General features: G+C 42.8%; 1 protein-coding gene across 3 annotated transcripts in view; it reads right to left on the reverse strand.

Annotated features, from left to right (window-relative positions):
* Positions 1-27,445, reverse strand: part of idua (alpha-L-iduronidase) — a 197,593-nt gene that overhangs the window by 13,498 nt on the left and 156,650 nt on the right. For all 3 annotated transcript variants that reach the window (XM_059965064.1, XM_059965066.1, XM_059965065.1), the window contains 4 exons: positions 25,882-26,097; positions 19,212-19,333; positions 14,633-14,758; positions 8,648-8,724 (listed from right to left, as the gene is read on the reverse strand). In XM_059965064.1, coding sequence (XP_059821047.1) covers positions 8,648-8,724; positions 14,633-14,758; positions 19,212-19,333; positions 25,882-26,097 — 541 coding nt within the window. The remainder of the gene's footprint in view (positions 1-8,647; positions 8,725-14,632; positions 14,759-19,211; positions 19,334-25,881; positions 26,098-27,445) is intronic.

The following is a 27,445-nucleotide window of genomic DNA, read 5'->3' on the forward strand; positions in this document are numbered from 1 at the left end:
AGCTGCATCATTACCTCACGCTTCTTAAACTCTATCCCTCGACTTATGAAAGCTAACACCCCATAAGCTTTCTTAACTGCTCTACCTACCTGTGAGGCAACTTTCAGGGATCTGTGGACATGTAGCCCCAGATCCCTCTGCTCCTCCACACTACCAAGTATCCTGCCATTTACTTTGTACTCTGCCTTGGAGTTTGTCCTTCCAAAGTGTACCACCTCACACTTCTCCGGGTTGAACTCCATTTGCTACTTCTCAGCCTACTTATGCATCCTTTCAATGTCCCTCTGCAATCTTCGACCATCCTCAACACTATCCACAACACCACCAACCTTTGTGTTGACTGCAAACTTGCCAACCCACGCTTCTACCCCCACATCCAGGTCGTTAACAAAAATCACGAAAAGTAGAGGTCCCAGAACAGATCCTTGTGGGACACCACTAGTCACAACCCTCCAATCTGAATGTACTCCCTCCACCACGACCCTCTGCCTTCTGCAGGCAAGCCAATTCTGAATCCACCTGGCCAAACTTGCCTGGATTCCAAGCCTTCTGACTTTCTGAATAAGCCTACCATGTGGAACCTTATCAAATGCCTTACTAAAATCCATGTAGATCACATCCACTGCACTACCCTCATCTGTATGCCTGGTCACCTCCTCAGAGAACTCTATCAAGCTTGTTAGACACGATCTGCCCATGCTGACTGTCCCTGATCAGACCATGATTCTCTAAATGCCCATAGATCCTATCTCTAAGAATCTTTTCCAACAGCTTTCCCACCACAATCGACTCCCAACATCTTTCCAACCACAGAGGTCAGACTAATAGGCCTATAATTTTCTTTCATCTGCCTTTTCCCCTTCTTGAATAGTGGAGTGACATTCGCAATCTTCCAGTCTTCTGGAACCATTCCAGAACCTGGTGATTCTTGAAAGATGTAAGTGCTTTGGTTGAATGGTTAACTCACTGCCTGGTTTAGTGTCACCTGCCTTCTGTCAGTCTTTCTACAGAGCTCTGTAAAATGTTGCAGGAAGCCCTTTGTCCAAGTGGCCACAGCATATTCCCACCACATGCAATTTTCCAGCTTGTATGAGTGATACAAGCATCAAAGGTGAGAGTGAACTGTCAGGCGTTTTTCAGAGCTGGTGCTGCTCAGCGGGATGGGGACCCTGCATTTTCTTGGCTGCATACTCCAGTCTACAGCCCAAAAGAGCAACTGAACGTGTATGCATTGGAGGACGTCACCTCTGGTCCTGCTCCATCCAGGTGAAGGCTACAGCAGACGCCCATCAGGTGGGACACTTCACTACCGTGCGTCACATAACCTGGGCAAATGAAGGCGTCATTCACTGATTGAGAGAAGGTAGGAGGCAATGGCTAAGGACAGTGGTAGCAAAGTGAAGAAGCCATTCATCAGAACACTAATAACCTCATCTGTAAGCATAATTGAGTAAGTGGCCTTTGACTGAATTGCTGTGAGGGACTCCCTCTTGGAGACACTTTCCGTAAGAAGCCTGGTAAGTCAAGTATGCACTGTAGACACTGTTACCATTAACGTCAGCATAGTTTGCCAATAGTCAGCCAAGAGAAGTCAGAGGTTAGGTATAATGATTTCTCACTGTCTTACCTGCAAGCCAACTGTGCTAATCATATTATTTCATTAAATGACTCCATGGTCTAATTACTGAAATAGCTTGGTAGAGCTCTTCAATACATAGCAATCATTGTAAGCACGTTGCAGAATGATTATTTCTGCATTGCTCAGGTGAGTGGGGACTGGCCAATAGTGGTGATCACCTCCTCTCTGGTTCTTCTCGACTGTCCCTGTCTGCTTCTCTGCCTTGCTTGTGCCCGGGACCATCCTCCTGGCACGCATCTCACTGATTATTTGATTGAATTGCTATAAGGGACTTCTTCTAGGTGTGACACTTCTCATAAGGAGCCTTCTCAAGGAAACCTATGGACTCTCTCCTGCTTCTTTTTTGGTAAAGGGCATTTTAGGAATCGAGTTAAGTGAACAGTATTTGAACTTTGGCAGTCAAGGGAGCTGGTTCATTTCTCCAATTAAAGAGTAGTAGATGACAGCAGGAGATCATGCAGACAGATAAAAGTATGAGTCAATAATGGTTTCAAACAGATCATATCTGTAAAGGAGTCAAGGCCAGTGGGAATTATTGTAAGAGTAAAACATGATAGATCAGAGACAGATAGGAAGCTCAGTATCAACAGAAAACCAGGACAAGGGAGGTGGATGACTCACATTTCAGATTTTGAAAGAGATACCCAAGGAATTCAGAAATAGACAGACACAACTTGATATGGATAGGTAGGATGGGCAACAGTGTACATGTGCAAGCACAGGAACCTCTTTAAACAAAGGGGATTTGAACAGATTCGGTACCGTGAACAAGCAAGAGAGAGGACCCCAAGCTAGGAAAGAAGTGCATGTGAGAGACTTCAGCACGGTCCACCAACGTCAGTAATGAGTATAATGCATCAGGTTTTGAGTATTGATAATCTTTAAATAAATAGATGTCTATATCATTCCTTCATTTTCTGTTATCACAAAAATACCAAGTTTTGGCAACAGCTTGCAGCCTTTCTCTCCTCTGTGATTCCATATTGTGCGTTGCTGATGTTTGGTTGCCACAGAAGTGTGCCTTAAGGACCAATGCCCCCTTCAGATGAGTACACTGCAAGATGTTGGCACTGGGTCCCACTGGGAACCTCACTGGTTTCAGTTCAGCACATGTTTCCAGGTATAATTTATTTCAGATGCCTCTTCAAAATTTTCCTGACTTTATGCAGAGGACCCAGATAGACAGTGCAAAATGCCCAGCAATTTAAAAAGAGACACTTGGCTCTCAGCTTTTCTCCTGCACTGGGATGAAATTGTATTAATCTTTTCAGCTGTAGCGTTCCCGCACATAAGCCGAGCCCTTCTCCCCCTGCTACTTTTGCTGTTAGTCACAACATTTGGACATCTGGTGTTCTGTCTATCTATTTGACTGTATGTCACATCCACCATCGAACTCATCAGCTTCAGCCCCCAGCCCCTGACCGCTCTGAGGGCCTGCAGGGTTTGACACACTTGGCCAGATCTATGCCAGTTCTTCCCCACTATGCAGCCCCTTGATGTGTTGTATGCCAGTTGAGAACTCGGATAGGTAGCCCAGGTGGCGTTGCTGCCATGCAGACCAAGGGGATGTCTGATGTTTCAGCCATCGCATGCACAAGGGGTTTGTGGTCAACGAATGCTGTGAAATGGCGGCCCTCTCAAAGAAAATGAAGATGGCAGACAGCCAGATAGAGACTGGAAAGGTCACAGTCAAATGGGCCGTACTTACTTTCAAGGGGACGGAGCTGCCGGCTGAAAGAGGTGAGCAGCTGCCACACACCTCCGATCAACTGTCCGTGCACAGTGCCCACAGCGTGGTCTGAAGCATCAGTAGTGATGGCAAAGGTGGACCAGTAGGTTCACATTGGAAAGAGCTTACTTAGTGGCATTGCCTTTAAGGGGAGCGTAAATTCAGCAGCTCGTGGAATGAAGTGGGATAGAAGTTCATTTAAAAAGAGCTTAAAAACTGTTGTAATTTTCTAGTAGTGTGGGGCGCTGGGAAATCTGTAATAGTGGTTACCTTTAATGGGTGGGGTTTCGCACCTTCTGCGGGGATGTGATGCCCGAGAAAGTCAATGGTTGACAACCTAAACTGGCATTTAGCAGGATTAGTAATCAACCTGTGTTGGCTTAAGTGCTCGAAATGTGTGTGGAGGTGAAATATGTGTTTGGATTTCGATGCACTAGCAACAAGTACGTCATCAGGTAATCAGAATCTAAGTCTTTTAACACAGAATCCATCAGCCATTGGAAAGTCTGTGCTGCATTTTTTCAGTTCAAATGGCATGTGCAGAAATTCAAAGAGGCCAAACAGGGTTGCCACAGCCATTTTGGGAATGTCTTCCGAGCACACAGGCTAGTTAGTGCCTAACTAAGTTAAATTTAGAAAAAAAGTTAAAAGCTAAACGTGCTGAGAAGTCTTGGATGTGTGGGACTGGGTAACGATTGGGGGTGGTGGCCTCAATAAGGCATCAGTAATCGCCACATGGGTGGCAACCAGCATCGGGCTCAGGGACCATATGGAGGGGTAAAGCCCAGGGATTATCAAGGCAAACTTGACCTTGACGGTTGCAGCTTTTCTGGGTCCAGTCTACACGCATGGACTTGGGCATGGACTGACGGGCCAGTTGTGGAAATGTGGTGCTGGACCCCGTGTTTAGTGACTGTAGTGGAGAATGTAGGCTTGATGAGGTTTGGGAATTCACCCAGCAGTCGAGTGAACTCACCTGCGGTGGTGCATGTGTTTGACACAGTCATGGGGATCCTACAGGGGTATTGACCCAAGGTCCTTGACATCCACAAGCTGGCTGTTCTTAAGACTTTTCGGCAGTCATTGGGCACACAGAAGATCTACACGGGGCACACTCCAACCAGGACGAAGCCCCATGTGTAATGTCGCCCACTGAAGCAGAGCATCACCCGTCCTGCCCTACAAGTCTGGATCCTGCTGCTGTTGGCAGCCTCCAGCGAGGTTCCATCTTTCCTTGGCTTCTCATCAATAGACAATACTGGCAGCACACATGTCACACAAGGAATGTCAGCCTGAAAGGGTGTCTGTAATGAACAGTAGTCAAAACCCACGGTGTTCACAGACCTCTGATGTCCCAATGTGCTGGCACCGTCAAAGCTGCAAGGCAGTTGGCATTTCTTGGCGTTTGTACCAAAGTGAGCGTGGTAAAAGCACAGGACCGACGTCTGTGTGTGTTGGAGACCCGCTGACCGGGAGGAGGAATTATGTACCTCTGATTGACTGAGTGTAGACTATCAAACATTTTAGCAAGGTCCCTATAGCCATTGATGGGTGCAATAGCGAGGGTCATGCGAACTTGTTCAGGCATTTGCTGCATGAAGAGCTCTTTAAAATAAAACAAGGATGGTGATTTCTCAGGAGAGGCAGTGCGTGGTCCAGTAGCTCTGAAGGCCTCATATCCCCCTGGCTGGGCAAGGAGAGCAACTGTTTGGCGTGCTCAAACTCTGAAAGTCCAGAACTCTGTAACAGGTGAGCCTTCAGCATGCTGTATTTATGGAGTTCCAGGGGGCGCTCAAGCAGACTCACCGCTCTTGCTGCCATGGAACTACTGAGAGGTGCTACTATGTAGTAATACCTGGCGTCATCGGCAGAGATAACTCACAGCATGAATTGGGCCTCGGTTTGTACAAACCAACCATTTTGCTCCCAAAACTCTGGTAGTTTCAAAGTAACTGAGTTGGCTAACATGTTGAATAACTCTGGAATCATCCTAGAGCATTGGGGTCAGCAATGTAGGCTTTCATAAATCAAATGGCAGAGGCATTTTAAGTTAAAGGGAAACAGTAACAACTCTTTTATTGTTGTCCAAACACAGAACAAAAAGCGCTGTAAAAAAGCCACGTCATTACGTCATCACGTCAAACCAGCCTCTTAAAGTGAATCCCAACTCAACACTGGGTATGTTTCTACCAACTACATTGTCCTACAATATGATCTCAGGCTTGCAATTGCTGTAATATCATTCAGTGACACAAAATGGCACTACATTCCTTACAGCTAATAGAAGTTTAAAAAGGCTACATGTCTGGAGATCTGAAATGCAAATTGAGAATTCTGAAATAATTAGAAGGTGTTATAGTACCTAATAGATAAATAATGATTAATATTCAATGTTGAGATCTGCATCATAATCTCCCATTATAAAGATGATCAATTACCATCTGCAACACTACCATTTTTTAACCGCTGAGGACATCCAATGCACATCCAGCGTCCATCACTCTTGTTTGCAGGACATCAGCACAACACTCTAGTACAAAATCTTGTTCCTTCACCTTGCATGCACATGTCAAACTGTAACAAGGTACCTCAATGACTGTAAAATTACAAAGACATGGACTCCAGCAGACAATTTTATTCTCAAAGTTACTGCAGTTCAGTAAACTAATCAATACATTTTACACTCACCTAGCCCGGAGTAACTTGCCTAGCCAAAATCACTACTTTTCAACAATAATATGCCTGGGGGGGGACGTCACATGATGACGTAGGATCGAGATGTGGAAATCCAGCTCTCCCATTAAAAAAACAGTAAAATAATGTTTAAGTGAAGAAAAGTTAGTAAATACTTTTTTAAAATTACTTATAAACTACTCAGGATTGTCTTAAGATAGCCTTGGGCTCAAGTGCATTTTATCTCTGGCGATACAGAACAGGAAACTGCGGCAACATCAACCGTTTCCAAAAACAAAAGAGCAACAGGAATTGCGCATGCATGAAGGAAGGGGCATGCGCGAACACGAGCAACCCAAACTACAAATCCCAGCTATGATCGGAACTGAAAGTGAAAGTGAATATGAGGTGGAATCAGATTCTCTGGATAAATCAGACTAAGATGAAGAGACGAACAAAGAAGAGCAACAGGAAGAGGTTGGAGGTGATATTGGAGACATAAAAAAATCTTTGGTGCAAATAATGCATGAATTAAAAGCATTAAAAGTAATAAAAATATTAAAAATATGAAGACTATGTTTGATAAAATGATGAAAAGACAGGACAAAATGGACAAGAAAATTAAAAACTTGGAAGAAACAACAGGAGACACCATTGATAGAGTGAATAAAATGGAAGATAATATTTCTGCCTGGACATCAGAAAAAAACGGTTGTTGGAAAAAGTGGATGTACTTGAAAATTTTAGCAGACGAAATAATATTAAGATTGTTGGACTTTAAGAAGGTATAGAGGGAGAGGATCCAATAAATTTTTTTCAAAAATGGATTCCGGAAATTTTGGAAATGGAAGAAGGAACCCAGTTAATTGAAATTGAAAGGGCTCACGGAGCCTTAAGATCAAGACCTCAAGTTGATCAAAACCCATGATCAATCTTGATAAAATGCTTAAGATATCAAGATAAAGAAAAGATCCTGAAGGCGGCTGCCCAACGTGCCAGAAAGAGAAACGGGCCATTGATGATAGAAGGGAAAACAGTTCTTTTCTATCCTGATATAAATTATGACCTTTTGAAGAGAAAGAAAGAATTTAACCCAGCAAAAAAAGTTTTATGGGAAAAAGGTTATAAATTTATATTGCGCCACCCGGCAACCTGATAATTTTTTTAGATGACGAAAAAAGAAGATCTTTTACTGATTATTGGGATGCAGAAGAATTTGCACAAGAACTCCCAAATATTCGCTAACCACAGCCAAAGATTTAAAAGTGAAACGGATTAAAGATGAAGACAGGGACAGTGAATGGAGTTGATGGATGTTTAAGGACAGAAGAATATTTAAATATATTCTTAATTATATGATACAGGGGGAGAAAGGTAAAAGTTTGAGAAATATTAATCGAGAATAGTGATATTATTTTTTCTTCTCTTATATATACTTTTTTATGTTACGGGGGAGCTGGGGGAACCGGATCGATTGCTACAGGATTCACATGTGTAATCATGGCGATTGCCATGACCCGTACAACGGAGGGGGGTAATGTTGTGTTTTTTTTATTCACAACATTAGTAGGGGGGTATTGTTATTTTTTTCTTTTATAATCTATTTTTCTTTAATCTTTCTTTCTTTGCCTGGACAATCGGGGAGAGACACATAGCAACACAAAGAATTTTAAAAAGATTCCCCAAGGTACTACGAAAGATGAAAAGTTAGGTTGTACTATAGACTGGAGTAAACCTGTTAAAAATAATGACTAATTTACTGAATTTTTAAAGTTTTAATGTTAATGGGCTTAATGGACCGGTGAAAAGAAAATGAATTTTAACATACATTAAGAAAATGAAAATAGATATAGCTTTTAGCTGCATTCCATTTGAAAAAATTACTTATAATTTAAGAGATAAATATGAAATATTTCTGTAAGTTTGGCGCCCTTATTTACAAAAGATAGGATTAAATATATAGGTGTTCCGAAGATAAAATTATTGGTTATTTGGGGAAATAAATAAATATATATACTAAAGCTATTATGAACTCCATGGAGCATGTAGGGATCTTCCAATATCCAGGCATTCTTTCTTTCTTTCTTTTTTTTTCTCTTTCTACAGGGATATGTTAGGGGGAGGGGGGAAGGGTTGATAATTTTTTTTCCTTCTGTAACCATTTGAAAATTCAATAAAAAAAATTTAAAAAAACAAAACAAAAAACAATAATATGTCTATCAGTGCATGGAAATTCATTCTCAGACGGTTGGGCTAAACAATGTATTGTGTCGTATCAGTGTTTAGTACTATAACTATGAAATTAATTCTACTGAAGCAACATGTATCCATTTGAAGATTCAAATGGTTGTCTTTGATACAACTTGGTATTGGTTTCACATTACTTTTCCAATTCCTGCTTTGTTCTCATTTGACACACCCACAACACCTCAGAACTGGTCAAGGGGTGGTGAGGTAAAACTTCCCCTTGTCCCTTTATTTATAAAGGGCACCATTTTAAATACCCTTTTAACAGCCTTTCCAACTTCCCTTAACAACATTGAAGATTTACTCACATTCATCTGCCCCCACACTTGAAAATTGCTTAGTTTAATTTCAGTACTTACTTTGAATTGACACAACCATCATCCCACCTGATGACCACCTGACCCAGGGTCAGAGGTATGAAGCTCACACCATTAACCTGAAAAAATAATTAGAAAATAGTTCACAATGTTATGCTGCATTCTTTACTTCCTTGACAATATCTGAACTTTTCAAACATTAGTTGAGGTTGCTAAGAACTTAATGTTCAGTGTGTGTTCTTTCCATTCACAGATTCACAACCAACTGATAGCACAACATATAAGCCTGGGTGCTAATGATTTTCGGTGTTCATGTTTATTTTATTACAAATACCGGCTACCACTCTGATTAAAACACATCGACAGGCAATTGCTGGGTTATCCTAGGATAGTGATTTATTGCAGCAATGCAGAAGAAGCAAAATTGTGGGTCACATTGCCTGATTATAAGTGATGTAGGATTCTGGTATAACCCAACTTCTCTAATATTCCTGGCCCCGGGCGAAAACTGAATTTTTGTGTTCTTCAACGCTTGAAATTTTGGGGCTCTTCCTTAACATCAAAACATCCAAGAGCACATGCATGATGTCAATGCCCAATTCATGCCTTTGCTGTAAATTGATTCATGGATGTTTAACCAACAAACAGCATTGGCAATACATAAGAAAGCAAGTCTGAACAGCAGAGACTAACATTTCTCCTGTTCTATTAGCCCAATAAATGAGTTTCTCTTCATCGCATTAATATGATTCATATGTTCTATGTTGGAGAGGACAATAGGAGGGTGCTTGGTTAACCTGGATCTGGCAGTTGTAATCCTAAGTGTCATAGGACACCATGTCACAATTCCTTTGTCATACCAGGAATGGCAGCATAGCCACAGGGTAATGACTGTATAATTTCTATTCAGTGCCCAGAACCTCCAAGTGCTAGAAACTCCCACTCCAGGCAGAGTGGCAGAACACTGGTGGGTTAAGTGGCCTCCAGCAAGCCATCCGAGGAAATGGCTGCAGTTTGAGGAAGACATAGGCCAAATCATTGAGATAATAGCCAAGGGAGATGTTGATAAGACGACTCCAGACCTTATCAATTATCATTGTCAGTTGTGCTACTGACAGCTTTGGCCTAACGGAGAAGAAAGCCAGAAAATCCCCTGACACAATAAACCACAGGGCAGGCAAAATACACTAAGCAGTACAGAGCGCCAAGTTGCTGAGTTCTGTAACATCCTCAGAAGAAAGCTTATGACAGTGCGCAGGGCAGGCTGGGAGAGAGAGAGAGAGAGAGAGAGAGCCAGAAAATAAGCTGCTCTTTTTGATTCACCAAGCAGCTGCTAGGACAGAAGCCATAGTGGCCACCTCGGAAGCTCCAAACAAGAGATGGATCTACACCTTCAGAATTCCCTCAGCGACTTAGAGAGGGAGCTGGAGCTAGGGCAACAGAGCGCCCTTGTAAATCCTCCTCCTCCTGCGGTTGAGCTCAATGTCAAGGAGCTCTGCTGGAAGGAGATCCAGGAAAGAATCAAAGCAGCCAGAGCTAGTTCTGCCCCTGGTCTCAGTACCAGGGAGTACCCTACAAGGTGTACAAGCACTACCCCAAGCAACTACAGTTACTTTAGAAATTCCTTAGGGTTATCTGGCGTAGGGGAAAGGTTGCAGACCAGTAAAGGTGTGCAGAGGGAGTCTGGGTCCCCAGGAGGAGAGCTCTAAGGACAATGATCCATCTCACTAATCAGTGTGGAAAGGAAGTTAACTTCCAGTATCGTTTTCCGTCACCTGACTGAAGAACTGGCAATAGATTTCCCATTTAAGGACAGCTTGTGATGGAAGGAAGTCTGGAGTTGACAAAAGTCTAACACACGGGTTGACTCTGCCCTTCTCAGCAGGTAAATTTTAAGACTCTGCAATATAAAATTGAAAAGGGAATGATAATGGTGAGGGAACGGGCATGTAGATGGGGTTATAGGGCAGAAGGTGGTAATGGGAAATGAGGATGGGATACGAACATATCACTTTCCTGAATGAACAATGTCGTTTTGCTGATCGCTGGTTCTGTGGTGACACAGATAATGGTTGCCAGCAACCTGTCCCTTTAAGCGACTGACCAGTGGACGTGATGGGGTCAGTTTGCTGCAGCGACTTGCAGATGTGGATTATCTTCTGCTGCAAGAGATTGTGAAAGCTGCAAAGAAAGTGCCAAGAAGTGTGGATAATATGGCTTCATGAGTAAAGTACTGGAGAAGTGTGGAACAAGCATGAAAAAACATAGCATGGAACAGTACAGCACAACACCGGCCCTTTGGCCCTTTTAACCCACTCTAAGATCAACATAGTCCTTACCTTCCCACATAGCCCTTCATTGTTCTTCATCCTTGTGTCTATTTAGGAGTCTCATAAATATCTGCCTCTACTACCACTCCTGGCAGTGCACCCTCCTCTCTGTGAAAAGAATGACACTACCCCTGATATTCCCCTATACTTCCCTCTAATCACCTCGTCTCTATTTCCTGAGGAGACTGAGGTCCTTTAACATCTGCTGGACGATGCTGAGGATGTTCTATGAGGCTGTGGTGGCCAGTGCTATCATGTTTGCTGTTGTGTGCTGGGGCAGCAGGCTGAGGGTAGCAGACACCAACAGAATCAACAAACTCATTTGTAAGGCCAGTGATGTTGTGGGGGTGGAACTGGACTCTCTGACAGTGGTGTCTGAAAAGAGGATGCTGTCCAAGTTGCATGCCATCTTGGACAATGTCTCCCATCCACTCCATAATGTACTGGTTAGGCACAGGAGAACATTCAGCCAGAGACTCATTCCACTGAGATGTAACACTGAGTGTCATAGGAAGTCATTCCTGCCTGTGGCCATCAAACTTTACAACTCCTCCCTTGGAGTGTCAGACACCCTGAGCCAATAGGCTGGTCCTGGACTAATTTCAACTTGGCATTATTTACTTATTATCATCTAATTATTTATTTAATTATTTTTTTAAAGATCAGAAAGATCGAGGGTCCCAGAATAGATCCCTACAGAACACCACTGGTCACTGTCCTCCAGGCAGAACATACTCCTACTACCACCCTCTGCCTTCTGTGAGCAAGCCAATTCTGAATCCACCCAGCTATGCCTCCTGACTTTCTGAATGAGCCTGCTCATTTAATCATCTATGAATGGTTTGCCCACCACTGATGTTAGTCTTACAGGTTTATAATTCCCAGAATTATCCATACTAACTTCCTTGACAAAGGAATAACACTTGGCGCCTTCCAATCTTCTGGTACTACTATGGCCTGTGAGGGGCCAAAGATCATTGCCAAAGGCACACAATCTCTTCCCTTGCCTCTTGTAGTAACCTGGGGGTATATCCTGTCCAGCTTAATGTTTCTCAAAAGTTCTAGCACATCCTCTTTCTTAACGTTGACATGTTTCAGCATATCAGCTGTTTTACACTGTCCCTCTCACTGGTGAATACTGGAGCAAGTACTCATTAAGAACCTCTCCTACCTTCTCCAACTCCAGGCACACATTTCCTCCTTTATCCCTGATCGGTCCTACCCTCTCTCTAGTCATCCTCATGTTCTTCATGTACGTGTAGAATGCCTTGGGGTTTTTCTTTATCCTACACGCCAAGGCTGTCTCGTGACCACTTTTCGCTTTCCTAAATCCATTGTTAAGCTCCTTCCTGGTCACCTTGTCTGATTCTTGTTTCCAAAATTTAAGTATTCAATCAGATTGGATGTTTCCTGTGGCGCATCAATAAAAATTGGTGAGGGTCGAAGGGGACCAGCCAAATTTCTTTAGCTTCTCGGGGAAGTAGTGCCACTGGTGAGCTTCCTTGGCTGTGGTATCAATGTGATTCACATGGTACAGGCTACTGGCGATGCTCACTCCCAGGAACTTCAAACTCTCAACTCTTCCTGACTCAGTACCATTGATGTACGCAAGAGCATGTGCACTGCCCTTCTTTATGGTCAATGACCTGCCCTTTCGCTTTGCTGGCTTTGAGGGAAAGGCCGTTGTCATGACTCCATGTTACTAAGCTCTCTGTCTCCTTCTACCTCCAGCTCATTATTTGAGGCACGGCCCACTATGGTGGTATTGTCTGCAAACCTGTAGATGGAGTTAGAGCAGAATCTGGCCACACAAATCGTGCGTGCATAGGCAGGAGAGTGGGGGGGGGTTTGAGGTTGTGACCTTGTGTGGCACCAGCGCTGAAGATAATTGTGGCAGGTATGGTGCTGCCTATCCTTACTGATTGTGATCTGTTGGTCGGGAAGTCAAAAATCTAGTTGCAGAGGGAGGCATTGACTCCCATGTCCAAGAATTAGGAGATAAGGTTGTTTGGAATGAGAGTATTGAAGGCAAAGCTGTAAGTAATAACCTTTAGTTTAATGCAAGAGTTTTTACCTTCCTGGTGCTCAAAGCTAGAGCACAGGATAAGGAAGACTACTTCTGTTGTAGTCCTGTTTCAGTGAGGGGGAAAACTGCAGTGAGTCCAGACTGTCTGGGAGGCTGGAGTTAATGTGTGCCATGATCAGCCTCTCAAAGCACCTACATGATGGAGGATGTCAGAAGCCACCAGGCAGGAGTCATTAAGGCATGTTACCTTCTTTATCTTAGGTTCTAGGATGATAGTAGTATTCTTAAAGTGAGTGACATCCTCAGATTGAAGCAGAGAGAGAACAACAATGTCTGAAATAACCCCACTAGCTGATCTGCACTGGATTTAAGGACACGGCCAGGGACACCATTCAGACCAGAAGATTTACTGTAGAGCTATATACTCTATTGCGATACAGTTTTAAATGAACTAAGCAATTTCGTACTGATTTTGTTCTTTGCAATCAAATGATGATCATAAATCATTTAAATCTTTAGCATGAGAAATTCTACAGATGCTGGAAATCCAAAGCAACACACAGAAAATGCTGGAGGAACTCAGCAGGTCAGGCAGCATCTATGGACATGAATAAGCAGTTGATTGGTTCTTTTACTGAGGAAGAAGTGGAAAGCTTTAAGGCCTTCTTGATGGGGGATAGAGTGTATAGGGACTGGACATCATGGTGAAAAGGAATTGAAAGCAAGTGAGGAGATTAAGAGCATTAAGAGATTAAGAGAAAATCTGCAGGTGCCGTTATTCTAAACAGTTGTCTCTCCCTGCTCCTGCCCCACTAAATGTAACCTCACACCTCAGTTCTATTCAATCCCCCTCACTCGAAACATAGACTGTATTTTTTCCATAGATGCTGCCTTTCCCGCTGTGTTCCTCCAGCGTTTTGCTTGTGTTGTGAGGAGACTGAGAGCACGAAAAGTGTCACAGATGTAGATGGGGAAGGGACTGAACCAAGGGAGATTGAATTGAACTGAGGCATGAAGTTACAAGTTTAGTGGGGCAGGAGCAGGGAGAGATAATAGGCCTATCTGAACAGACAGGTTTGTGGATCTTGGGTAGGAGGCAGAGGTCAGCAGTATGGGGTAAGGGAACTATGAGTTTGCTGGCAGTGGATGGGAGTTCACCAGAGTTGATGAGATCAGTGATGGTGTCAGAGACAGTTTTCTGATGGCCCAGAGTGGAGTCTGCTTCAAGGGGTAGGTATGAGGAAGTGTCTGCGAGTTGCCACCTGGCCTCAGTAAGATAGGGGACAGTCCACCACACCACAACAGCATTCCCTTTCTCAATACCATTTCTCAAACTAAAATTCTCCACCATCAACAAGAAACAAATATTCCTCAATTGGAAAAATATTGTTATTTCTTCACCGCAGTTGGGTCAATAGAACCTTCTATCAATGAACACTGTGGGCATAACTTCATCATGCAAACTGGAAGTTCAGTAAGGTGACTCATTAAATAAAGATTAATTAGGGGCAGGCAAACTATAACAGTCAGGCTTTGAATAAAGAAAAAAAATTAAATAGAACATGTCCTTATTGTGCAGAGTAAAAATTTGAGTTTGCACAATCTCCCAATAATACAGAAAGGTTTTTCCTCATATAAGAACAAGATAATTCTAAAAAGTCAAATTATAACCTGATTTGGTGACCTTTCGGGCTTTGCACAGATGTGCAGAAGATAAATGGAAGGAAGAGGAAGCTGTAGCTTTAAAATGAGTGTTTCTTCGGGAGAAAATGGCATCGGTCCCTTGACAATCGGATTCTGATGAAGATAGAGTAAAATTACTACAAAACAACACATAATGCTTCCTATATATACTTCTACATGTAAAGGTAACTTTTAGAAACATAGAAAACCTATAGCACAATACAGGCCCTTCGGCCCACAAAGTTGTGCCGAACATGTCCCTACCTTAGCAATTACTAGACTTCCCCATAGCCGTCTATTTTTCTAAGCTCCATGTACTTATCTAAGAGTCTCTTAAAAGACCCTATCGTATCCGCCTCCACCATCATTGCCGGCAGTCCATTCCACGCACTCACCACTCTCTGAATAAAAAACTTACCCTTGACATCTCCTCTGTACCTACTCTCCAGCACCTTAAACCTGTGTCCTCTTGTGGCAACCATTTTAGCCCTGGGAAAAAGCCTCTGACTATCCATATAACCATGTAACAATTACAGGACAGGAACAGGCCATCTCAGCCCTTCTAGTCCGTGCCGAACGCTTACTCTCACCTAGTCCCACTGGCCCACACTCAGCCCATAACCCTCCATTTCTTTCCTGTCCATATACCTATCCAATTTAACTTCAAATGACAATACCGAACTTGCCTCTACCACTTCTACTGGAAGCCCGTTCCACACAGCTACCACTCTCTGAGTAAAGAAATTCCCCCTCGTGTTACCCTTAAACTTTTGCCCCTTAACTCTCAACTCATGTTCTCTTGTTTGAATCTCCCCTACTCTCAATGGAAAAAAGCCTATCCACGTCACCTCTATCTATCTCCCTCATAATTTTAAATACCTCGATCAAATCCCCCCTCAACCTTCTACGCTCCAAAGAATAAAGACCTAACTTGTTCAATCTTTCCCTGTAACTTAGGTGCTGAAACCCAGGTAACATTCTGTACTCTCTGTAAATCTTCTCTGTACTCTCTCTATTTTGTTGACATCTTTCCTATGATTCGGTGACCAGAACTGTACACAATACTCCAAATTCAGCCTTACCAATGCCTTGCACAATTTTAACAATTCATCCCAACTCCTATACTCAATGCTCTGATTTATAAAGGCCAACATACCAAAAGCTTTCTTCACCACCCAATCCATGTGAGATTCCACCTTCAGGGAACTATGCACCATTATTCCCAGATCACTCTGTTCTACTGCATTCTTCAATGCCCTGCCATTTACCATGTATGACCTATTTGGATTATTCCTACCAAAATGTAGCACCTCAAACTTATCAGCATTAAAATCCATCTGCCATCGTTCAGCCCACTCTTCTAACTGGCCTAAATTTCTCTGCAAGCTTTGAAAACCTACTTCATTATCCACAATGCCACCTACTTTAGTATAATCTGTATACTTACCAATCCAATTTACCATCTCATCATCCAGATCATTAATGTATATGACAAACAACATTGGACCCAGTACAGAGCCCTGAGACACACCACTAGTCATCAGCCTCCAACCTGACAAACAGTTATCCACCACTACTCTCTGGCATCTCCCATCCAGCCACTGTTGAATCCATTTTACTAGTTCAATATTAATACCTAACAATTGAACCTTCCTAACTAACCTTCCGTGCGGAACCTTGTCAAAGGCCTTACTGAAGTCCATATAGACAACATCCACTGCTTTACTCTCATCAACTTTCCTCATAACCTCTTCAAAAAATTCAATAAGATTTGTCAAACATGACCTTCCATGCACAAATCCATGCTGACTGTTCCTAATCAGACCCGTCTATCCAGATAATTATATATACCATTTCTAAGAATGCTTTCCATTAATTTACTCACCACTGACGTCAAACTGACAGGCCTATAATTGCTAGGTTTACTCTTAGAACCCTTTTTAAACAATGGAATCACATCAGCATGAGCAATACGCCAATCCTACAGCACCATCCCCGTTTCTAATGACATTTGAAATATTTCTGTTAGAGCCCCTGCTATTTCCACACTAACTTCCCTCAAGGTTCTAGGGAATATCCTGTCAGGACCCGGAGATTTATCCACTTTTATATTTCTAAAAAGCGCCAGTACTTCCTCCTCTTTAATTGTCATAGTTTCCATAACTTCCCTACTTGTTTCCCTTACCTTACACAATTCAATATCCTTCTCCTTAGTGAACACCAAAGAAAAGAAATTGTTCAAAATCTCCCCCATCTCTTTTGGCTCCACACATAGCTGTCCACTCTGATTCTCTAAGGGACCAATTTTATCCCTTACTATCCTTTTGCTATTAATATAACTGTAGAAACCCTTCGGGTTTATTTTCACCTTACTTGCCAAAGCAACCTCGTATCCTCTTTTAGCTTTTCTAATTTCTTTCTTAAGATTCTTCTTACATTATTTATATTTCTTGAGCACCTCATTTACTCCATGTTGTCTATATTTATTGTAGATATCTCTCTTTTTCCTAACCAAGTTTCCAATAACCCTTGAAAACCACGGCTCTCTCAAACCTTTAACCTTCCTTTCAACCTAACAGGAACATAAAGATTCTGTACCCTCAAAATTTCAACTTTAAATGACCTCCATTTCTCTATTACGTCCTTCCCATAAAACAAATTGTCCCAATCCACTCCTAAATCCTTCTAAATCCTTTTGCATCTCCTCAAAGTTAGCCTTTCTCCAATCAAAAATCTCAACCCTGGGTCCAGTTCTATCCTTCTCCATAATTATATTGAAACTAATGGTATTGTGATCACTGGACCTGAAGTGCTCCCCAACACACTCGTCCGTCACCTGACCTATTTCATTCCCTAACAGAAGATTGTACACTGCCCCTTCTCTAGTTGGTATCTCTATATATTGCTGCAAAAAACTACCCTGCACACATTTTACAAACTCCAAACCATCCATCCATACAGTATGGGCTTCCCAGTCTATGTGTTAAAATCTCCCACGATCACAGCCCTGTGTTTACTACAAATATCTGCTACCTCCTTGCAAATTTGCTCCTCCAATTCTCGCTCCCCATTAGGTGGTCTATAATATACCCCTATAAGTGTTACTACACCTTTCCCATTCCTCAATTCCATCCAAATAGTCTCCCTAGATGAGCCCTCTAATCTATCCTGCCAGAGCACCGCTGTAATATTTTCTCTGACAAACAACGCATCACCTCCCCCTCTTGTCCCTCCAATTCTATCACACCTGAAGCAATGAAATCCAGGAATATTTAGTTGCCAATCACCCCCCTCCAGCAACCATGTCTTCAGCCACATGTTGATCTGCACTATCTTACTATTTCTAAACCCACCTGCATGTGGCACTGGTAGCAATCCTGAGATTGCCATCTTGTAGGGTCTGTACTTTAACTTGGCACCTAGCTCCCTAAACTCACTTTTCAGGACTTCCTCACTCTTCCTACATGGACCACAACATCCAGCTGCTCACCCTCTCTCTTGAGAATACTGAGAAGTTGATTCGAGATATAGCGGACCCTGGCACCTGACCATCTGGGATTCTCGATCTCTTCCACAGAACCTCCTGTCCTATCGAATCCCCTATCACTACTGCTCTCCTCTTTTCCCTCCTTCCCTTCTGAGCTGAGGGTCCAGTCTTGGTGCCAGAGACGCAACCACTGCAACTTGTCCCTGGTGGGTCGTCCCCACCAACAGTATCCAAAACGGTATACTTATTATTGATGGGAACGGCCACAGGGTGCTTTCCTCTTCATGTCTATTCCCCTTCCCTCTCCTGACAGTCACCCAACTACCTGTATCCTGACTCCTAGGGGTGACTATCTCCCTGAAACTCCTGTCTATTTCTGCCTCTGCCTCCCGAATGATCAAATGTTCATCCAGCTCCAGCTCCAGTTCCCTAACACGGTTTGTCAGGAGCTGCAGCTGGATGCACCTTTTGCAGGTGTAGTCATCAGGGACAACTGTGCTCGCCCTGACTTCCCACATACTGAAAACGGAGCACTCAACTGCCCCAACTGCTGCCTCCATTACCTACTCTTAAACTAATCAGATTAATTAAAGGAACTTACCCAGCCTTACCTCACCTGGAGTGAAGCTCGTCCTCAGCCTCTGCTTGCTTTTAAAAATTCCCCCACTGATCTGAGGCCGACTTTCACGCGCTTACGCAGTTGTGCCCCGTTCAACCTCGCCTCTGCCTGTTCTTGCCGAAGCCTGATTGAGCCAAAGCCATCCCACTCTGCCTCAGTCCACTCTGACGATGGCAGCTGTATATGGCGGTCTTTCTTCTAAACCTTTGGCGCACTACATCACGTGCCTGCGCAGTCTAGCCTCTTTGCCCCGATCTGTTAAAAAAACAGCTTCTCTCCGAGCTTCTTTTACCTCTTCCCTCTCCGACTCTTGCTTCGATTCCACATGATCAATGCCTCTCAAATTGTATATATTCCGCACATATAAACACTAAACTCAGAGTAAAAATAAAAGATAATCCTATGTTGATTCTATTGGACTAATCATGATACTTATCACTGAAAAAAATTTGAAGTAAAACCTCCATTTCTCTCATAATATGAAACTGATCCACCGTTGGAAAATCCGGGCTTCCAAAATTCTTCCACTGTAGGTAAGGGTTGGTGTCCTTGTTATCCAGATGGTAAATGACATACATGAGCTCTACAGAAAGATTAAACAGACCAGTAGTCAATCCATGTTAGAACACAATTGCAATTTAAAGATTCTGTAACACCATCTATTACACTGAATTCTTACTTGGAAAAAGTAAGGGTTGTAAAGAATGATCAAAACCTTTCTAAGTTAGTTGTATCTGGTGAACTAGTACAAATAGGTTTCACTTTAAATTACAAATCTTCAGATACTGCAGTATCTCCAGAGATTTAGAGAAAAACGAGACCATTGCTTAACACTCCCGAAAACAAGCCTGCGATGATCAGCCCTCTGCTTTGGTAATCAGGTTCACAGGGAGGCCCTGGAGAATGTTAAGCACATTGCATATCACTGCCATCCAGTAGCCCTGACATCTAACATTATGAAGTGCTTCGAGATGCTAGTCATGGCACACATTAATTCCAACCTCCTAAACAACCTCATAGCACTGCACTTTGCCTACCACTGAAACAAGTCCATGAAGGGCGTCATCTCCCAGTTTCTACAATCTTCCTCAGAGAATCTGGACAGTAAAGATTATTGACTACAGTTCCCCTTCAATACCATAATTGGGGACTCTATAGTTAGGGGGTCAGATAGGCGATCCTGTGGACACAGGAAAGAAACGCGGAGGGTAGTGTGCCTCCCAGGTGACAAGGTCCGGGATGTTTCTGATCGCATTTACGATCTCTTGAAGAGGGAAGGAGAACAGCCAGAGGTCGTGGTACATATTGCTACCAACGATATAGGTAGGAAAAAGGAGGAGGTCCTGAAAGCAGACTACATGGAGTTAGGAAAGAAGTTGAGAAGCAGGACTCAAAGGTAGTAATTTCGGGATTACTGCCTGTGCCACGTTAGTGAGTGTACAAATAGAATGAGGTGGAGGGTAAACACGTGGCTGAGGGATTGAAGCAGGGGGCAGGGATTCAGATTTCTGGATCGTTGGGACCTCTTCTGGGGCAGGCGTGACCTGTACAAAAACGACAGGTTGCACTTGAATCTGACAGAGACCAATATCCTGGCAGGGAGTTTTGCAAAGGCTATTGGGGAGAGTTTAAACTAGAATTGCTGGGGAGTGGGAGCCAAACTGAAGTGAAGGAGGAAAGGGAGGTTAGCTCACAAAAAGAGAAAGCTTGGAGACAGCATGAAAGGGAGGATAGGCAGATGATAGAGAAGGGACAGATGATAGAGAAGGGTTTGAGATCTGTCTGTTTTAATGCGAGGAGTATTATGAATAAAATGGATGAGCTTAGAGTGTGGATCAGCACTTGGAGCTATGACGTTGTGGCCATTACAGAGACCTGGATGGTGTACGGGCAGGAATGGCTACTTCAAGTGCCAGACTTTAGATGTTTCAGAAAGGACAGGGAGGAAGGCAAAGGAGGTGGGGGCGTGGCACTGTTGATCAGAGATAGTGTCACGGCTGCAGAAAAGGAGGAAGTCATGAAGGGATTGTCTACGGAGTCTCTGTGGGTGGAAGTTAGATATAGGAAGGGATCAATCTGCTGTGTGTTTTTTATAGACCACCCAATAGTAACAAGGACATTGAGGAGCAGATAGGGAGACAGATTCGGGAAGGGAGTAATAATAACAGGGTTGTCGTGGTGGGAGATTTTAATTTCCCAAACACTGATTGGCATCTTCCTAGAGTGAGGGGTTTAGAGAAGTTAGGGGAATATTTAATTGGAGTAAGGGGAAATACGAGGCTATCAGGCAGGAACTTGGAAGCATAAATTAGAAGCATATGTTCTCAGGGAAACGTATGGACGAAATGTGGCGAATGTTCAGGGGACATTTGCGTGGGGGTCTGCATAGGTACATTCTAATGAGACATGGAAAGGATGGTAGGGTACAAGATCTGTGGTGTACAAAGTCTGTTGTAAATCTAGTCAAGAAGAAAAGAAGAGCTTACGAAAGGTTCAAAAAACAAGGTAATGATAGGAATCTAGCAGATTACAAGGCTTGCAGGAAGGAGTTTAAGAATGAAATTAGGGGAGCCTGAAGGGGCCACGAGAAGGCCTTGGCAGACAGGATTAAGGAAACCCCAAGGCATTCTACAAGTATGTGAACAGCAAGAGGATAAGATGTGAGAGAATAGGACCAATGACAGTGGAAAAGTGTGTATGGAACCGAAGGAAATAGCAGAGGTACTTAATGAATACTTTGCTTCAGTATTCACTACGGAAAAGGATCTTGGCGATAGTAGGTATGACTTGCAGCAGACTGAAAAACTTGAGCATGTAGATATTAAGAAAGTGGATCTGCTGGAGCCTTTGGAAAGCATCAAGTTGGATAAGTCACTGGGACCAGATGAGATACACCCCAGACTACTGTGGGAGGTGAGGGAGGAGATTGCTGAGCCTCTGGAAATGATCTTTGCATCAATAATGAGGATGGGAGAGGTTGTGGAGGATTGGAGGGTTGGAGGGTTGCGGATGTTGTTCCCTTATTCAAGAAAGGGAGTAGGGATAGCCCAGGAAATTATAGACCAGTGAGTCTTACTTCAGTGGTTGGTAAGTTGATGGAGAAGATCCTGAGAGGCAGGATTTATGAACATTTGGAGAGACATAATATGGCTAGGAATAGTCAGTATGGCTTTGTCAAAGGCAGGTTTTGCCTTACGAGCCTTACTGAATTTTTTGAGGATGTGACTAAACACATTGATGAAGGAAGAGCAGTAGATGTAGTGTATATGGATTTCAGCAAGGCATTTGATAAGGCACCCCATGCCAGGCTTATTGAGAAAGTAAGGAGACATGCGGTCCAAGGGGACATTGCTTTGTGGATCCAGAACTAGCTTGCCCACAGAAGGCAAAGAGTGGTTGTAGACGGGTCATATTCTGCATGGAGACTGGTGACCAGTGGTGTGCCTCAGGGATCTGTTCTGGGACCCCTATTCTTTGTGATTTTTATAAATGACCTGGATGAAGAAGTGGAGGGATGGGTTAGTAAATTTGCTGATAACACAAAGATTGGGGGTGTTGTGGATAGTGTGGAGAACTGTCAGAGGTTACAACGGGACATTGATAGGATGCAAAACTGGGCTGAGAAGCGGCAAATGGAGTTTAACCCAGATAATTTTGAGCTGGTCCATTTTGGTAGGTCAAATATGATGGCAGAATGTAGTGTTAGTGGTAAGACTCTTGGCAGTGTGGAGGATCAGAGGGATCTTGGGGTCCGAGTCTATCGAACACTCAAAGCTGCTATGCAGGTTGACTCTGTGGTTAAGAAGGCATACAGTGCATTGGCCTTCACCAATCATGGGATTGAGTTTAAGAGCCGAGAGGGAATGTTGCAGCTATATAGGACCCTGGTCAGGCCCCACTTGGGGTACTGTGCTCCATTCTGGTCGCCTCACTACAGGAAGGATGTGGAAACCACAGAAAGGGTGCAGAGGAGATTTACAAGGATATTGCTTGGATTGGGGAGCAGGCCCTATGAGAATAGGTTGAGTGTGAACTCAGCCTTTTCTCCTTGGAGCAATGGAGGATGAGAGGTGACCTGATAGAGGTGTTCAAGATAATGAGAGGCATTAATCGTGTGGATAGTTTAGAGGCTTTTCCCCAGGGCTGAAATGGCTAGCATGAGAGGACATAGTTTTAAGGTGCTTAGAAGCAGGTACAGAGGAGATGTCACGGGTAAGTTTTTTATGCAGAGAGTGGTGAGTGCGTGGAATGGGCTGCTGGCGACTGTGGTGGAGGCGGATATGATAGGGTCTTTTAAGAGACTCCTGGATGGCTACATGGAGCTTGGAGAAATAGAGGGCTACGGGTAAAGCCTTGGTAGTTCTAAGTTAAGGACATGTTTAGCACAGCTTTGTGGGCCAAAAGGTCAGTATTGTGCAGTAGGTTTTCTATGTTTCTATAATTCCAAACAAACTCATTACTGGACTCCAGAGCTTGGGAGTCAATGCTTTCCTCTGCAACTGGATCCTTGACTTCCTGACTGCAATCATTAAGGGTAGGCAGGAACATCTCATCGCTGTTTCTTCAGCACTGGAGCCCCACAAAACTGCATTCTCAACCACCGACTCTACTCCGTGGACACTCATGACTATCCTATCGGATTCTAACTCCACCTATAGTTTTACAAATGATAGTATCACGCTGGATCTATCTCAAATAATGATGAGTCTGCGTACAGGAAGGAGATAGAGAACTTAGTGACATGGTGTCATGACAACAACCTTTCCATCAATGTCAACAAAAGAGCTGGTCATTGGCTTTTGGAAAGGGGGCAGGGGCTGTGTCCAGGCTCCTATCTACATCAACGGTGTTAAGGTTGAGAGCTTCAAGTTCCTAGGAATGGACATCACTAACAGTCTGTCCTGGTCCAACCACTTTGATGTGACAGCAAAGAAAGCTCACTAGCATCTCCACTTCCTCAGGAGGCTAAAGAGATCTGGCATGTCCCTTGCAACCCTTATTAATACTTATTTATGCATCATAGAGAGCATCCTCTCCGGATGCATAACGGCTTGGTATGGCAACTGCTCAGCACACTGTTGTAAGAAACTGCAAAGAGTTGTGGACACAGCTCAGCAAATGATAGAAACAAATCCTCCCTCTCTGCACTCTGTCTCTACCTCTTACTTCCTCAGTAAAACAGCCAGCATAATCAAATACCCCACCCACACTGGGCATTCTCTCTTCTCCCTTTGGGCAGGAGTTCTACTGTAAAAGCCTGACATAACAGATGATACCATCGGGTTCAGGGATGGCTTTTACTACACTGCAATAAAACTCTTACATGGTTCACTAATGCGATGAGATAAACTCTTGACCTCACTATCTACCTCGTATAATTTTGCACTTTATTGTTTAACTGCATGGAACTTTCTCTGTAGCTATTACACTTTATTCCACATTGTTATTGTTTTACCTTTTTTCTTCCTCAATGCACTGTGTAATGATTTGATCTGTATGATTTGTATGCAAGATAAGCTTTTCACTGTCTTTGGTACACTTGACAATAAAGCAGTACTGATATCTTGGAAGCTATTTTTTTCAAAGGCTGACACTGCCAGTTAATCCAGCATTGCCTTTAATGCATAGGCAGAACTTATGATTACTTAAGGAAACATCTTGGCAACTGTGACTCTCAATACAAGATTGAGCTCATTGTTTATCAGACAGTTGTGATTCCCCTCTCTACTATAAGATGTTGAGGCAAGGTCTACATTAAGGAGACTACTTACCGTTTCGACAGACTGTTGGTTGAGGAGCAGCAGGTGGATCTGTGAGCTTTCAGTTATTCATATTATACTTTAAAGACATAAAAGTCTAGGTATAGCATGTCTAACTTTGTTGATAATATTAAGCTGGAGGCAAGTTGTGAAATGAGGGGATAAAGAATCTTTAAAGGGTTACAAACAAGTTCACTACATGGAAAATAAAGCAGCAGAATATAATGTTGGAATAATGCAAATAAGAAATTTTATAGGAACGTAATACCTTCTAATTGATGTGAAAATGGTAAATATTGTTAGAGGCAGCTTCTTTATGAGGTGCAGAAAATAAACATGCAGGTTTACATGGGAAGCCAAATGATTATTTGATCAAAAAGGACAGCAGGTCTTGCTGTGGGCTTTGTTGGGGCTTCATATGTGTGCAGTTGTGCCCTCTGTTCCTACCTAAGAATCATTGACTAAGTTGATTTCAGGGATGAGAATTTAACTTTTGAAGAGAGACTGGGTAGTTGTAGTTCAGAACAATGGGAAGAGCTTTCACTGAAGTAGAGAAGTATCTCAGAGGGATTGACAGAGTAGATGCTGAGAAGTAGTTTCTTACAGCTGGGAAACTGGGATAAATGTTCAGTTGATCTGGACTGAAATTTTTTTCACATATAGTACATGATCGCATTTTTTTTGGAATTCCCTATTGATGTTTTCAGTAGCAACATGAAGAAAAGTGCTGGAGGAACTCAGCAAATCAGGCAGCATCTCTGGAAGGAAATAAACAGTTGACATTTTGGGCTGTGGCCCTTCGTCAGGACTGACAGCCTCAGCAACTGTTTATTCACCACCACAGATACTTCCTGACCTGATGAGTTCTGGCATTTTGTGTGTATTGCTTTGGATTTCCAGCATCTGCAGAATCTTGTGTTTATGATGCTTCCTGTAGATGTTCAATTGCTGGAATTCAAAGGCTGAGATTTGCGAGTTTCTCTATCACCTCCATGATCAGATTATATTCCCTTCTGCTGCCTCTGGGATATCCTCCTTGGACCCTTGTATGTTCCACTGATCTACCATCCGAGTGCTGTCTAAAGATCAGCTTTTTCTTCTTCACAAAGTCTATAACAGCTATGTTTTGGATAATTTTCCACTCTGCTGTTTTTCACCAGATTCTCTCTGGATCATCTCCTCATGTCTATTGCTTTGCCTCTGTGATCATCTTCCCGTCCCAATGTTCTTGCCCTTTGCAATCACCTGCCCATCACTTTCCTGTGAGTGCAAGGTCAGCTCTAAAGCGCACAACATTTTGTTATGTTTTCACATGTTGCTGAATTTCTAGTTCAATAACCATTGCATGGCAACAGAAACAAACTACATTTACCTCTTTGGGTGGGAAAATTGGTCAGGTTGACAGTCACGAAGGTAACATCTGAAGATGTTCGAATATCGTCGCTATTGTAAATTAATACTGCAGCTTGCCAACTGTCAGACGAATGATTATTTGGTGGCTCATGAATACTTGCTAGTGCTCCTAAAGTACTATTCCAATTCGAAGTATCACCAGTGGGCATTATGTCTATTTTCAATTGCTTCTCACCTAATGTTGGAAAAAAAATGTTGTTAACAAAACTAGGAATAATGATATTGTATTTCAAGAAGCAACAACTTTTCTGCCTTTTTACAACTAGTAAATTAATACAAATGTAATGAAAATGCCCACAGACTATTTTGACAAAGGGCTGTTGAAGTGTTGAAATAAGAGAACAAATTCATGATAAGTGGCTCAGTTGTTAGTTCTCTTTCCTCCCAATCATGAACTCGACTCTGTTTTCAGTTCAGAAATCCAGATTGATGTTCCATGTAGAAATGAGAGAAAGCTGTTGAGAATGGCAGTAATAGTATTTGCACCTTAACGCAAATGTAAAAGAACTCGAATGCATCCATTGTTATCATTACATTAGTTAAAGAATATGTTAGCGTTATTTTCCACCCCTAAGGTGTAGAATAGGCAGCGGGGAAGCAGCATACTAGGGGAAAATAAAACCCGAAAGTATCAGAAACACTCAACAGGTCAGGCAGCATCTATAGAAATAGAAACAGTTGACATTTCATGCCTGGGACCATTCACCAGAGCCAGGAAAGAGAGGTAAATAGCAAGTTAATGGTAGAAAATACTATTACGGATGTTAGTAATCTGCAGTTCTAATTAAAGGTCATTTGTCTGACCTATATTGTTGATACTGAAATGTGCCCTAAACATGGGATATAAGACTGGTTGTGCACTAGACAGCACTTCTGAAACTTGGGTCTGATCATGTGTGAATGACATTGCCAATTTTCTAATCCAAGGAGTCAGTCCCACAATCAAGTGGGTGTTTGGACATCATGATGAGACATCTACAATCTTCTTATGAATTTGTAATATGAAACTAACAGGAGTTAGAAATTGTCCGTATTGTAGCGATGTACTACATACAGAGCTAGAGACAACAACACGCAGTCAGTAAGTCGTTTCGAGACTAGTTTATTCAAACTTCGCGGTGCTGGCTTTTAATCCCCAGCTCCCGCCCTCTCCGGGCGGAAATGACGTCAGAGGCGCATTACCAAAGTCTCTCCCCGCGTGCAGGCTACTTGTGAGCCGGTTCACCTGTGCAGAAAGTGGGTTGCCACATTATCATATTTTTTCTGTACCACTTTTTGTTTATATAAAAGCTTAAACATTTGTTTCTTTAATTAAACTTCAGTACATTAGGGCGATAAACTGAAGTAATGAAAGACTTTTGGATAATAGAAAACACCTTTGTTCCTATGGATAATTGCACAAACCCAAACTAGCACTGAATGAATCCTAACCTAATGTATTTGCTTCCATCAAGGTGGAGTATGGTGTTGAAATCATGCCCTCTCTCCTTTGATAACTATGTCAAAGAAACAGGAAAATAAGC

The sequence above is a fragment of the Hypanus sabinus genome, chromosome 3 (assembly GCF_030144855.1).
Source record: "Hypanus sabinus isolate sHypSab1 chromosome 3, sHypSab1.hap1, whole genome shotgun sequence".
Classification (NCBI taxonomy): Eukaryota; Metazoa; Chordata; class Chondrichthyes; order Myliobatiformes; family Dasyatidae; genus Hypanus; species Hypanus sabinus.